This window comes from Corvus hawaiiensis, chromosome 8 (genome assembly GCF_020740725.1).
Source record: "Corvus hawaiiensis isolate bCorHaw1 chromosome 8, bCorHaw1.pri.cur, whole genome shotgun sequence".
Classification (NCBI taxonomy): Eukaryota; Metazoa; Chordata; class Aves; order Passeriformes; family Corvidae; genus Corvus; species Corvus hawaiiensis.
In genome coordinates, this window is record NC_063220.1 from 35,300,888 (window position 1) to 35,315,912 (window position 15,025).

At 44.4% G+C, this 15,025-nt stretch overlaps 1 protein-coding gene across 1 annotated transcript in view; it reads left to right on the forward strand.

Moving 5' to 3' along the window:
- The first annotated feature begins 2,719 nt into the window (after positions 1-2,719).
- IPMK (inositol polyphosphate multikinase) overlaps positions 2,720-15,025 on the forward strand; it is a 41,649-nt gene continuing 29,343 nt past the window's right edge. The window contains exons 1-2 of the mRNA XM_048311266.1: positions 2,720-3,057; positions 7,225-7,310. Of these exons, the coding sequence (XP_048167223.1) occupies positions 2,832-3,057; positions 7,225-7,310 (312 nt within the window). The 5' untranslated portion in view covers positions 2,720-2,831. The remainder of the gene's footprint in view (positions 3,058-7,224; positions 7,311-15,025) is intronic.

Here is a 15,025-nt window from a genome sequence, read left to right on the forward strand (position 1 = left end):
GAAAAATCCAGCTGTCAGCATACTTCTAGAGTACCAATATTTTTGCGAAGACCCAGCCCCTCTAATCTGTTTACCTAATGTCCTCCTGCACTTCCAATTAAGTATGAGCTTATTTCCTGTACTAAACTACTGTGCATCTTACAGTTAGTTATTAACTAGCTGTTGTGTTTGAAAAAGGCCTTTATTTCAGCAGAAAGTGATTCTTTTGTAATCCTCGCTCAGTTTGGGGCAGCTGTGCAATCTGCCCATGACACATCCTCTCACAGCGCAAACACGGGCCTGGTATTTTCTAGGTATTGTTAGTCTGTACATTGTCATCAGACTAAATGAGATAAGACTGATTTTCAGCAACAGTGAGAAAGAGTAATCCAGAATTAAGTAGAGTTTTCCCAAATGCATTTTGTTGGGGGAATTGGAGGAGAATCTCAAACAAATGCCCCTCCTTTAGGAGCTGTTCACAGCCTCTTCTACTTTCTCTTGGAGTGCAGTTGCACAGCCTGGAGATGAGAAGTTTCCTTGGGAATCTTGCTGGTAGTTTCAGTTTTCAGTGCAATCTCTTACAGTACCACACTATGGAGAAAGGAATTATTTGCCATTTCTGCTATTCTGTTTCACTTGTTTCATTTCAGGAGAAGTTCCCAGATAAGATTAGTGAACTCCACGTGCTGAAGTGTGAGGGTGGAATGAGTGAGTGAAGGATAGTCTCGCGTCACTTGATTTCTAGATGCATAAATCTGACTAAAGCAAATGTCAGGAAAATGAAAGACTCACCGTTTGCTTATTGCAATTAACTCATGCTTTCGTATTTCTTTTAATGCCCTCTAGGCCCACTTCTGTTAGCTGCAGGAATATCTAACAGCTATCTGTTCAGGACCAGGTGCTTGAATAGTCTTTAAATTCCAATATTTTTGCCTTTTAATTCCATTCTTTTTTCCATTGAGACTTCAAGTTCAGGCAGATTGCAGTGTTAGATGGGCACTTAGACAAGTTTGAAATGCCATCTCTGTTTTTCTCTCTGTGTTTAGACCCAGATTAGCTGAAGTGCCTCATTTCTGCAGAGGGAAGTATCTTTCTGCAAGGCTCAGATTGGCATCCAGACCTTGCAGCAGCTGCTGCTGTCAAGACTGGGAGCCTTCTCTCTGCCAGACATACACTTGTGCTTTTTTTTTCACTGTACTCCTCAGTAATTCTTGTGCAAGGGTTGGCCAATCTGTGGTATTTCTCTCCTGTGCCAGCACCCCCATGGGAAAATTAATTATATCTGAAGATAGGATCTTACGTTTGCACCCATCTGGCCCCTAATCTTTAGGGCTGGACAGTAATGACTGATGAGAAGGGGATATTCAGGAGGGAAAAACGTTTTCTGCCCAGCCCTGTTACTTCAGATAGGATCTTGCTGAGTTGTAACCCGTCTGCACCACCTTACCCAATTAAGAGTGTAAAACAAACTGTTCCATGAACAATGAACTAACAAACTCAGTTTCAATATATTTACATGTTTTTCAAGTCCTAATTTTTCCTATGACATTCCTGCTCCTTCGATACTTTAATTTCCCCAGTAAATCCATTAAATTGCCATCACTTCTCCCAACCACCTGCCACATCTCCACATCTCCCAACTATGAGATGGGGAAGAGGTGGTAAATAGCCAAGCTCACCATATCGTAGTTCCTCTGATGTCAGTGGCAATTCTTGAATATGCATCAGGACATTTTATAAAACCTGGGGAAAAAAACTTTATCTTCTAAAATTCATTTTCCTGTCTCTGGCTTTTTGTCCCTGTTTCTGTGTCCTACTAATGCTAAACAGAACTTGATACTGACAGATAACACAGCAAAAGTACAGATCTAATACTCACAGAGATCTGCTCATTTTATAAAGAAACATCAAAAAGAAAAGGCAGTAATTACAGTCTGCTAAGTAGAGCTGATAGGTGCCCTAGTGAAGTGATAATGAATAGCCAAGCTTTGGAGTCCTGAGAGTGAATGCAGGGCCATGCATACCTTCCTCTGTCCATGGAGAGGTAAAATTCAATTTAGAGATTAATCCGTTATCAATTTAATCTGGTGTCGGGCCAGGTACACTCATCTCTCATGCAAGACCAGCACGTACAGAGAGTGGCAAAGTTCTGGTTCAGGCTGCTTTAAGGGCTCCCTAACAACTGTAAAAGTGTATACTCTTCACATACTTCGGTTGGATCTCGCTTGCAGTCACTCCGATCTACTGGAGAGAAATTGAACAAACCTCGGCGTGACAGTAGATTTATTTAAAAATGAAAAGGATTCGGGGGTATTTCAGGTTACCGAGAACTAGCGGAAGGGAACGACCCCTGCCCGCCACCGCACAGGTCTGCCGGCTCTCGCGGGGGAGCGAGGGCTGGCAGCCCGGCCGGGGGTGCCCGCGGGTTGGGGTCCCCAGCCGCTCTGCGGCTCGGGGCCGGTTCCGCGGTTGCGCCGGGCCCTGCTGCCTCCTCCAGCGTCCGCTGAACCGGCGCTGCCCGTCCAGGCCTTCTCTCGGGGCCGCGCCCCACTCAGTACCGGCGCCGGCGCCGCCACCACCACCGTCACCGTCACCACAGCGGCGGTCCCACCGCGGGCCGGGCCGAGCCAGGCCGGGCGGCGGAGGCGGAGCCGCGCCTGGGGCGGGGCGGGGCGGTGGCGGTCGCTGCCCCAGCGCGGGTGGGCGGGTGGCGCGGAGCGGTGCGGGGTGATGGAGTCGCGGGCCATCGCCGCCCGCGCCTTGGTTCGCAGGGCCCGCTGAGGCCCGGCCGCAGCCGCCTCCAGAGCGCGGCCGACCCCCGCCCGCCGCCGCCAGCCCCCCACCACCGGGACATGGCCACAGAGCCCCCGCGGCCGGCGGGGCGCCCCGAGGGCGGGCGTGGGTGCTGCGCGGGCGGCGGGCGCGGCGAGACGGAGGAGGCCGAGGCCGCGGCCCAGCCGGTGCTCGGCGCCTCCCCGGGCCCCGCGGCGGCGGGAGGCGGCCGGCGGCGAGCGCTGAACGGGTGCGTGCCGCTGTCGCACCAAGTGGCCGGGCACATGTACGGCAAGGATAAAGGCGGTGAGCGGCGACGGGCGCGGGTAGGGGGCGGCGGGCCTGGCCGGGTCACCCGTGAGGGGGTTCCTCCCACCCCAGCCTCCATTCATCTGAGTTCTCCCAGACCGGCTGTGACGGGGCGGATTTGGCTTCGATTTCCCTCGCCCCGCCGACGAAAGGGCAGCTCCGTGGCTGGCGGGGCGAGGGTCGGTGCAGGCAGGAGCGGCGCCGGGGGGCGAGGACAGGACTCGCCGCCGCCGTTCCCGAGCTCCCGCTACCGGGGCTCTGCCCGTACCTGTCCGCCGGAGGTGCCACAGCAGCGCGGAAGGTCGGTGCTGGGGCCTGGGGCAGTGCCGAGGGACCGGGGCCTCCCTGGGAAGGCCGGAGGGGGAGCCGGTCGAGCTCCCCACTGCGCACAGGCCGTGGTTGGGGCGGTGTCACCGCTGCCAAATTTCATTCTTTTGGTGCTTTTCCTACATGTCATTAGCCTGTCAAGACGCGATAGTTATCAGGCACCTTTAAATCGAAGGACTTCTGCCGTTCAGCTTCACTTTGTCAGGCACCTTTTTAAAAGTGGGAATTCAGGTAACAGCATGCTGGTTCTCTCAGAACATATGTCAAACACGTGATTTATCTAACGGGACCACCTGAAACTGTGGCCACCAGAAACTTCAGCAAATTATTATCAAGCTATAGTTATTTTCTTGTTTATTTGATGGTAAATCTGAACCAATGGCTAGTGAGTGCTCTAATGATACAGATACATGAGGATACAGTGTTTTTAAGTATGCCTCCACCGGCTCTAAATTTCTATTCTAATTCCATGTAGAGGAGTAAGGTGTTGGCCCTTCTGATGAAGGGGCTTTTTAACATAGGCAGTGGTCAGTGCCAAAGCAAGCAGCCGAGTTAGCGTTGCCAAATTGCATTTCTCGCCTTACCAGGATATGGCATTTGGGGCCTGTCTCTCAGCCAGGTGGAAGGTACACATCCATTCAGCTTGCAGTGTGCCCTCTGAGTGTAGCTATAATGAGTACCTGCTGGCATATTGCCTTTGAACCCTGGCAGTAGGAACTGCCCCTGCTGACTAGGCCAAGGGCTGAATTACAGAACCCTGTCAGCCATCAGTGAGTGAAATTACAGCACTAATGGCACTGTGAGTTTGTCTTATCTACAGCCTGCATCCATGGTGTGCCTTGCTGCAGATAATTTCGACAGAAAAGTCATTCTTCTCTGTGCCCCTGCCAAAGGCTGAACTTCAGAACCTTTTCAGTCATCAGTGAGTGGAATTACAGCACTAAGGGCGCTGTACGTTTGTCTTATCTACAGCCTGTGTCTGTGGCATATCTTGCTGCTGATAATCTCCACAGAAAAGTAATTCTTTTCCCTTGTTCCAGCTGCAGACGGTGCAATAAAATGTAGATGGAGGTGCACTGGATCCTTGAAGGTGTATGTGTTCCTTGTTCATATATCGTAGCATGAAGTGGGATCAGGCAAAAAAAGGCTCACTTCAGGGAGAGCTTCACCTTTGGCACATCAGTCTTACTTCAGTTAGATCAAACAGCACACTTGATCATCTATATTTTGGGTGCCACTCCAATGGGTTAGGTAAAGTTAGCTCCACTGCATCTCATGGGCAAGACCAAGACATTTCTGCAGAGGTACCACCATGGTTGATGAGTTCATCTTGGAAACTGTTTTATGGTGAAGTGAAGACCAAAGCTGCTCTGGTACTCACAGCTCTCATTTTTGTAACTTGATTTGCCCTTCTGTTCCCACATACAAACAGACAGAGGACTTGGAGGTATCCAAAGTATTTTTAACTTCTTTTTTTTTTTTTTTAGTAAGAATACACTGTAAAATTTCTTTGCCATAGGGTTCCCTCCTCCTGAATAACCTTCCTTTTTCCTTTTGCTCCCTGTGACTGTTACTGCCTTGCAAAGAAAGGCATCTTACAGGCTCTCTGCATGCACATGTAGACGTTAGGCTTCTGTGCATTGTGACTGCCCTTTTGTTGAATGCTGTGTGCAGTAGTGCTTCCCCCAGGTAAATCGTGTAGTAAGTAATGACTTTGGGTTGTGTCTTAATTTCGTAGACAGGTAGAGATAGTCAGAAGCTGGTGGGATATGCCACCTTATAGAGCCTCCTGCACCTGGCTATGGTTTGGTGCCTGTACCTGCAAAGTGCTTGGGGTCCCTAAGCCATTAGTGGGATTCTGTAGCTAAAGAGGCCATTCTTCTTCAGAGTGACTTGCTTGCTCATTTCAGAATGGTAGCAAGCTTTGCATCCACAGCCAGAGAGAAATGTTTGTGAGATATTTCAGGGTTTTATTTTCAACATAGTTCTGTTGATTCTTCAGAAATGTTATGTTGCTTTTTCATATATTGAAACAGTACTCTTCCCTGTCTGTGCTGAAAAACCCCAGGAAGCCTACAAGAAACCCATGACCAACATCCATATGTTAGTATGATCTACAGGTGATGGTATCTCTGCTTCTTGTTGTAGATCAGAGGGAAGGTTATGGAGTTTACATCTTTGTGGTGAGTGTTGAAATATGACTCTGGTTTTCAGGCCTACCCCAGACTCAGTGACAGAGTAGTGCACTAGGTGCTCTAGTCTGTCAAGAATGCAAAGAATGAGGGAACTTTGGATGTCAGTTTATATTAAACTCTTCAAGTAATATATATCAACCCAATAGTGTATGGATTCTGTTTCCAGGAATCTTTGCCTGGTCTTTCTGCCTTGTAGATTGTCTGCTTATCAAAGCCAAAATACAGATTTTTGAGGAGCATGTGTTATAAACCCTATTTTTATGTTGTGATTGTTAATAATTCACATATAGAACACGTGCCATTCAAGTACTTGGTGCACTTTGCAGAGTGGTTTTCAGCACGTGCAAAAGGATACAGGGAGGGGGAACACAAGCTGCCATGTCTTGAAGATGTGGTAGCTGCATATGTTGTATGGCAATATTTTTCTAGTTTTGGAAAGTATATAAAATCCAACTTTAGCAAGAAACATGACTTCAGAGCTGTTTTACACAAATTTTAAAAGCAAATCTTTGGCATAGCCACCTATTGAGACAACTATTCTAAGTCTGGTGGTTGTTTTAAAGTAAATGTCTTGGTCTCTAAAGATTTTGTTTAGTTTCTAAGACTGCGCAACAGAGCCCATTCATAGATGATTGTTTTTAAGAGGTGAAAAACACAATTGCTGTTACAACTGCAAACTCTCTTTGGGATGCAAAGCTCCTGGCTCATTTTTCTGTTTTCTCACGTGGTAAGTTGAAAATAGAACCTATATTGGATACAGCTGACGTTTTTGTTACCCTTCTAAGCAAAATAAATTACTGTCTGAAAAGCTAGAAATTAATCCTAGGAGAAAATTTCTTTTCCAGAAGTGGGTTTATGGTTTTCCCTTGCACTGGATCTGTACTTGCATCACAGTACACATTTCAGAGGAATGCAGTTACTTTTCTCCATTCTTGCCTACATCCATCTCTTGAATATCCTCAGATACTCAGTTGCATTTCTTCTGCAGGTATTCAGAAATACTGGTGACTGGAGAGTCATTAAGGCTGTTTCATGAGGGTATTTTGCAGGGTTTTTTTGTGCAGGCTCAATGAAGGTGTTGTCTGGCTGAGATAAAATTCTGTTCTGTAATTATGGGTGATACAAATAGTAGCATCTGATAGCTTGGAGTGCTGTAGGGGTGCTACTTCTTGTAATAAACACATACTCTTTCTGTGCCACTAGTATAGATGTCCATCCACAGGACATTTATTTCTGTTCTAGTAGTGCATTGAATGTGGTACTCCTTTAACGTCTTGGCATTGTTGGAAAACAATTTATGAATTATTTAAAAAGGGAGTGTCTGTGTAATCTTTTTTAGTTACTTATGGGGTTTTTGGGAGTGGAACTTTTAGTGTCAAATCTCGTTACTGTGTGGGCCTTGGGCAGAACTACACCCAGGAAATCATTCAATGGCTAGAAATAAGAGGAGTGCAAGCAAACCTCTGCTAAGGGTTATGTGTAGGAGCTGACAATTTTGTCTCTGCTGTGTGTGCCATGGAAGCAGTACATCTTTTCAATAGGCTGTCCTTGATGGTGAAATCACTATTTCTGGGGAAAAAGAAGGCAAAAGGAAAGCTGTGCCTCTTAAAACTAAGCCCTGAAGGAAATGCGTCTCTTCTAGGTATACTGCAGCATCCAGATGGGACAGTCCTGAAGCAGTTGCAGCCACCACCTCGTGGTCCCAGGGAGCAAGAGTTCTACAACAAGGTGAGGGTCCCACAGTGTGGAGGAGGCTGGCTTACTCCAGGTGAAATGATGGGTGTGCTTCCTGTAGAAGAACATCCTTATCGTTGCAGTTGGGAAAGTACAACCTGGATACCCTGCCATGGTATCTGTGTGCTCTCTAGAACTTTCTGCTCTTTGCATGTCTGTCCCCATGCCAGACCTACTTCACTCACAGGATTTAAGCTTGTTCATGGGACAGCAAACTTTCGCAGCATCTAAGATTTTATTGAAAAGCCTTATCTCGCATCTGTGTTTAAGGGGTTGTATGTTTGATCCCAAATTTCTCATGTAGCTGAGTCTCAAAATTGCTTACATCTAAATTTAGCATGTTTTATGCTTCTGCCTAGTCTGGTTTACTGCTAGAAGTATTGCTCTGTTCACTGTATTAAAACTCAGCTCCTTTAAAAAGTCAATAAAAATCAAAACTCTCCAGTTGTTTTAACTTCAGTTGTATTTTTCCTACTGCTCATCTTCAGTTTGCTTTATCAGTAACTTTAACAGCACAGACCAGGAAAGCTGTTGTTTTCGTGTAAACAGTTTCTAGAGCTTCTGTACAGTTTCTGTACTGTCCTACCTGCCTGTGATAGTCTGTCATGTGGTTTTCCTATGTCAGATTGATATGCCATGCCTTTCCGTGGCTTATTAGGTATGAAGAACTATAGAAATCTTCACGCTCGGTGTAAGAGGAGTCTTGAGACACTTGTGGTGTTTGGCTTGGATTTTGGTCGGTTGTTTTCTTTTTCCCTGAAAGGGTATTTATTTAAGTTACCAAAAGACCTTGTGGATTTTGTGGAAATGTCTCACATACACAAACTAAGCAAGGTGCTTTAAGTGAACCATGTGTTTGCATACTAGCATTATTTGATAATTCTCATGTTTCGACAAAACAGCAGGTCTTCAGTTACTAGGAGCCAGTTAAATGTAAATACTTTTCTGAGTTTCTCTGTGACTCTCATTGAGATGAGGTTAAGAAATATGCCGTCCAGCCTAAGTGGTAACTTGAGTAGAAGGAGAAAGCTTGAACAGACTCCTTTGGGCACCATGCTGCTTGCTGTGCTGTAAAATCCTGAGGCAGAGACAGTAACATGCTGTCCCTGCCTAAAGCCAGCAGGCAAGAGGGGTAAGTTCAAGCACTGCTTGGACATGAACTCTCCACATCAGAGACTTTATAATTTTGCCTGTTTAAGCTTAGACACATGTGACAAGCCGTGAGCAAGACCCTGGGCAAAGTCTTTGAGAAAGGTGTGTCTCTGTTAGTGTGCTTGTTACCGTGCTGTGAAGAAGTCAGGTCTCAATGCTAGTAACTTGCAAAGTAAGCTTCTATTCTGTCTTCTAAGGCCTTGCTGGGTTGCTTCCAACACTGAAGTTTTTTGGTTATAAGCTGTCTTGGAAGCGGGTTGGGCAATTCTTGAAAAATAACAGAGAAAGGGAAAGGTATAGGCATGATTAGTTGTGTGCGGACTAGAAGGCCTTTTAGTGGGAGAAGGGAAGGAGAGCAAATACATGTGTGTTGTGTAGGTGAAAGTACAGGAGAAAGGTCTTGGGGATTTGTTGCTTTTCAATTATTAACTGCTATCATGTTTGCTCTCAGGCAAGAACTGTCTGATGTGGGCTATAGACATCTAAGCACTACATATTGTTGTTATAGGATGATGATTGCTCTGGGTTGGGAGGTTCTGGGTAAGGTACAGATTCACATGCAGTTTGTGCTGATCCAGTAGCTCATTGCTGCCAAAAGGGAAATGCCTTTCTTCCCATTCCTGCCATTTACCTTGCACCATGATGGTGCTTTTTGGACATTTATGAACTGATTTGACAATTTAAAAGATGGCAGAACTTCCTTGTCTTGATAGTCTTCTGGCAGATTAGGTGACTAAGCTGACAAGCAGTGGGAACAACAGCAAGGCTGCCCTGCTCTGGTGACTGAGTTCAACCCATCTTGTGGGCTATAATCAAAGAGACATCACCTTGGAGAAGGCTGATGAGCCTCCAGAGATTGAGAGAAGGAGAATTTTACCACTCCTTGAGACAGAGAGTTGTTTGAAAGGTGGCCAGGTACAGGAGATGGTGAGAAACAGTACAGAAATGAAACAAGTGAAATAAGACTGATGAGTCCCAAGCTCTCACTTTGTCAGGGCAAAACAGCAGGTTGGTTGGTAAGATCAAAGCTGAAGGTTGTCCATTAGTATATGTGGATTAATTGTGACTCTTTTTTTTTTTTTCCTTTTTAAATTTCTGCTCCTGTTTTTTCATATGTGCTTAGAACTGTTTTGTCTGTAGGTAGGTGAGTTACTGCTCCCTTTGCATCCTACCTTATGCTAGCATGAATGAAAATTAGTGCCTCAGTACCTGGGTAAGAAACAAGGGGGTTATCTTTCCTTCTGGAACAGCACATCTCCTCATGTGAAGTAACTGAGAAGCTGTGTAGTTAATGGTAGCAAGAAGATGAGCGTGTCTCAGTTTCAGCTGCATGAGTCAGCTGGAGAGCAGCTATTGCAGAGCTGAAGCAGAAGTGTCTTCCAAGAACCAGGAAGTGGTATTTCAGTGTCCGGTCCTAGTGCTTGTGAGCTGAAGGCTGCAGGGAATGTGTCGTGATAGAAGATAATGAAGCATTAAGAGACAAGTTTGACTATAACTCTAATATATTTAATGGGATACCAGGTAGATATTATCATCTGTTTGGACCAAGAAAGTCTTCTGTAACTGCTGGATTTGCTTGCAGCTTGATGTGTGAACTTGACAGAGGTAAAAGTCTGTGTCAGTGAATCACCAAATGTTTTTTCCCTTGCTGTTTATTGATGTCTTATTTTTTGTTGAGCATGAAGGTAGCTACTTACCAGTAGAGCCCAAACAAAATGGGCTTTTGTTTTGGAATGGAAACTTGAGCAAGACATGTACTGCAAAATATTAATAAGTGATCCAAAACCTGCTCAGAAGTGATTGGCAGCTGAAATTTGGAAGAATTTCACAGGTCTTTGTCAAATCTGGAAAACTGCTGAAGTAATTCCTACTTGGGCTGTTTTCCTCATACTATGTTTTCAGCTTAGCAGTTGAGAAAAAATACAGGTCTTCTTTTGTAAGAGATTATTTCACCAAGTAAACCAAACTTTTATCGACTACAGCACTATGTCTCATTCTCTACTGCTAGGGAAGGGGCTTGCTATGTGTTACAAGGGAGGGGAAAAACACAGCATGACAAGATTATCATGAGTACCTTCTATGATAAAACATAGTAGAACAATGAGCTGTTTGTACTGGTTGTTAATAGCTTACTGTGCACTGCTTAACTTCTCATTGGAATGTGACTTTCTACCTGTAATGTCCACTTGCTACTGATTTCTGTAAATCTGAGTAATTATCAAATCAAAATAGTAAGTTCTAAATTTGGTTCCTGCAAACTCACTTTCTGTACCTGAGGACATGAACTCCTTACAAACATTGCCTGCATAACCATGGAATGTTTTAGTAGTTATTTTGGTGCCCTTATTTGTGTGAAAAAAATACGAGGTTTTTTTAACCTTGAATAGCTACAAAATACTTTGTTTTCAATAGGTGTGAGCAGCAAGAGGATGAAACTAATTGAAGTATAAGGGTTGTGTTTATTTAAGGGCTATCTATACCGCTGATCAGTTGTTTCTGTGTAATGGCAAGGCTCTGTGAGAACATGTAGGTGGAGGTACTCCAAAGGACTATTTTTAAAGGGGTTTTGGAAGGGAGCAGTATACAGTGATGTGGGAGCAGGGAAATAGTATTGTTTGAAAATGTAGTCTTCTCAATTAAAGACTCTAAATTGGTAAAAGGCAGTGTGAGATTATGGTAGGTTGCCTATGCAAGCATGCTAAGGAATCCACAGAAGTAGCCTGCTCCTCAGTGTGTTTTGGGATTTGGCTTCAGCCTGCTTTATGCCAGGGCTCATTTATCCGTGCTGAAATGGTCTGATTTAGTTCAGCAGTGTTGAGAGAAGGAGGAAGCCTATCAGCCCTCCTACTGTGATCTGTTGTGCCAGCTGAGTTGAAAAATGTGAGAATAGAGTCCTTTGAAAAGGTTAGTGCAGGCACTGTATGAGGTAACCTGCTGCTTAGCTGTATGTGGAGCTCCTGTCTCAGCCATTCCAGGCTGTACCCCAGAGCACTCTGTGCTAGCATAGCTCTGTCTTCGCATTTCAGAGCTCTCCAGCATAGGGCTTTCCTTAGTTTGTCATGTCAAGAATGCAACATTGCAGAAACTGTTGTCCTGTAGAGAGGGAGAATGCTGGAATGTCAGGCATTAAATAGGGCAGCTGCTTTTGTGGGCACTAAAGGAGAGAGATTGGGCTCCAAGGAAGGGACTCTGCCTGGCTCAGGTGAGGAAGGACATTGACCTCTTTGAGTGAGTCCAGAGGAGGCCTCCAGGATGATGAGAGGGCTGGAGCACCTCTGCACCTCAGCTGGGAGAATTGGGATTGTTCAGCCTGGAGAAGAGAAGGCTCTTGGGAGAGCTTGCATCCCCTTCCAGTTCCTAAAGGGGCTCCAAGAGAGCCTGGAGAGGGACTTTGGACAAGGGCCTTGAGGGACAGGACAAGGGGGAATGGCTTTCCACTGACAGAGGGCCGGGTTAGATGAGATATTGGGAGGAAATTCTTCCACTGTGCGGGTGCTGAGGCCCTGGCACAGGTTGCCCAGAGAAGCTGTGGCTGCCCCATCCCTGGAAGTATTCAAGGCCAGGCTGGACAGGACTTAGAGCAACCTGGGATAGTGGAAGGTGTCCATCCCCACGGGGATGGAACAAGATGGTCTTTAAGGTCCTTTCCAACCCAAACTAGTCTGTGATTCTATGAAAACTGAGGAAGAGAGAATTTACAGTTGTTGTTATCTTTGCGACTGTGGTTTCCTACAGGCTGTGTGTGAAGCATGAAGAGATGGAGTGTTTCCTAATGTTCAGTAGAACAAGAGAAGGTTGCTGAACTGTTTTGAAATGACTACTTTCACTTCTGATCTTGGCATTCACTCAGTGCAATTGTAAACCTGTTACTCTGTGTAACTGTTCTGAGCATGGCCTACTGAAGTTTGAAGTTTGCTAATGTAGCAGCTAATAAACTGGGATTTTATGCTTAACAGATCAATAAATGTTCCTGTAAACTTTCATTTGAATTGCCCTTCAGTTTTCCTGCAGTGACTGTGTGACACTTGGGGATATGTAGTACACCTTCCCTCCTCATGCTGCCTGCCAAAAACTGTCCTGAGAAAGCTCCTGCAGCATGGACAGCTTCAGTGGGTACCTTTTTTCTTTTTTCTTTTTTCTTTTTTCTTTTTTCTTTTTTCTTTTTTCTTTTTTCTTTTTTCTTTTTTCTTTTTTCTTTTTTCTTTTTTCTTTTTTCTTTTTTCTTTTTTCTTTTTTCTTTTTTCTTTTTTCTTTTTTCTTTTTTCTTTTTTCTTTTTTCTTTTTTCTTTTTTCTTCTTTTTTCTTTTTTCTTTTTTCTTTTTTCTTTTTTCTTTTTTCTTTTTTCTTTTTTCTTTTTTCTTTTTTCTTTTTTCCTTTTTCTTTTTTCTTTTTTTTTTCCTCTGTTTGATGTACATCAGAGTTGTCACAGCTGGTTCTAGTGGTGTTGCCATGTCATGGCTCCAGATAATCATAGCTGCAATGGTATAAGGTTTCCAAGGCTATTGTAATACAAGTCCTACCCAGATTCTCAGATAGTCCTGTCCCAGGTGCAAGGCTGATTTTGGGGAGCTGGAATGAAAAGGTGGACAGGGTTCTTCCAGTTCCAGCTCAGCTCTGGTAACCTCCTACCTTTGGCCAATGCTTGTGAACCAAGGGAGCTGATTGACCCCACACAGCATTGTGAAAAGATAATTCAGCTAATCACCTGCCTCTTCAGTTAACAAATCTTCCACCTTCGCCCAGTTAGTGATGGCACTGTTAACTGCTGTAGCAGTAGTCCGAGTTCAGGGTTTGAGTCCTGCTGACATCAAATCTGAATGCAAAGAAGCTGTTACCACAGGAGATAGCAGAAAATGTTTTTCACTCTTCTTATGTGTCCTAAAAACAAAGCCAGGATATAAGAGACACAAATAGCTATGACGTGTAAAAGAGATTTACAATGGTTAGGTGAGAGTCAGGCACTTGAAAGCTAGGAAGGAATGGTTTTGTGGTTGCCTATGCAATTGTTCTGCAGTTTCCCTGGATGCATTGAAATGCAGCTTCCATAGGGGCAATGCCCTGTCTTTATTTTGCTTTCCCTAAAGAGCTCACTAGCTCATTTTACAGTCTGATATAAGGCAGAATGAATATTGTTTGTGCAACTATTGCTGTCTCTTTTTTAACCGTCAGTCTTTGAACTTGTAACCAGAGGATAATGTGTTAGTGAAAACCAGTTGTGTTAAGATTTCTGAAGCCACAGTTCCTTGTGCTTCTGTGGTTACAGAGGAGAAATGTTCAGGAATTGTGCCCGTTTGGAGCATTAGCAGTAATCTTCTCCTTACTGTTTTATTTGTTTTGTTCTCAATAACCTGCTGCAGCTCCTGGGGTGTGTCTTTTCATTCCTGCTCAATGCTTGCTTCTTTTCTCCAGTGTCTAATTTTAATTAGTATTTCAGTAGCTTCAGGCATCGCAGAAGACTTGTGGTGGCTTCTCCCCCTCTCCATGGCATAAAATCAAGCCAACAGTCTGAAAGATGGGTTTTGGCCTGAATAGGCACAGAATTGCAAGAACTGACTTATAAGGCTCAGCTCTCTTTCAGCCTATGTAGCACAAATCATGATAAGGCAGCCTGTGTTCCATAGACTATTCTCTGCTACTGACAGGAAAGGAAAGGGATTGGGGAGGCAAAGTATGTCTTGTTTCAGGATCAGTTATCCTATTTTGTAAGCTCAGTTAAGTGCTTTTATACTCTTGATTTAGATGATTATTCTCGGCTGAAAAAAGAGCGGATGATGGCCATTGTGCTGCTGTTGCGTACTAAAATATCCTTATCCTGTGATCACGTCTCCAGCTAAGGTTTCAATTTTCAGTCTTGTATGGACAAAAATATAGGATGCATGGTTTTCTTAACATCTTATTTTGGAGATGCAATGCCTTGCCTATGCCTTTCTTTACTACTGCATTTGGAGCTGTAGCTCAAAAGGATCTTTGGCTGTGTACATCTGGATCTGCTGCATTGGACAGCAGAGATACTGGTATTGAAGTGTACAAATTACCTATTGGGAAACATAGCAAACATGTTCTGATGCAGTTCATTCCTGCCCTTGGCATCATTCCTCCTGCTGAGGAACTGTCTAGAAGGCATCCTGTTTTGCTGGGGAAATGAGCAAACCAGCATGTGAAATTGCCTCTAAACCATGAGGCCTGGGCATATTTAATAAAAAGAAGGACACACAGTAATTCTTAACTAATGAGAAGAAAATGGCTTTTTGACAAAGTTGTGAAATACTGGCAGCTGGTATTCAGATCTTTTCTCACATGAGTTGTCTAAGAGAGATGAAGGATAAGGTGTAGCTGTAAGAATCTGCTGAGTTCCTATTACTGTTCTATAAATATGTTTTTTTGTACTTCACTATTAAATGACTAGACAGTAAGACTTAGGAAAATATGGCAGATTTTTGTGGTTCTTGCACTCTGCAGCAAAAACAAGTTTGGAAGAAACACACCACACAGCAGAAAGTTAACCTAGAAGGGTCTGGTGAGCATCTCTTTCCCATGCTCTTTGAAGATTGTGTGTC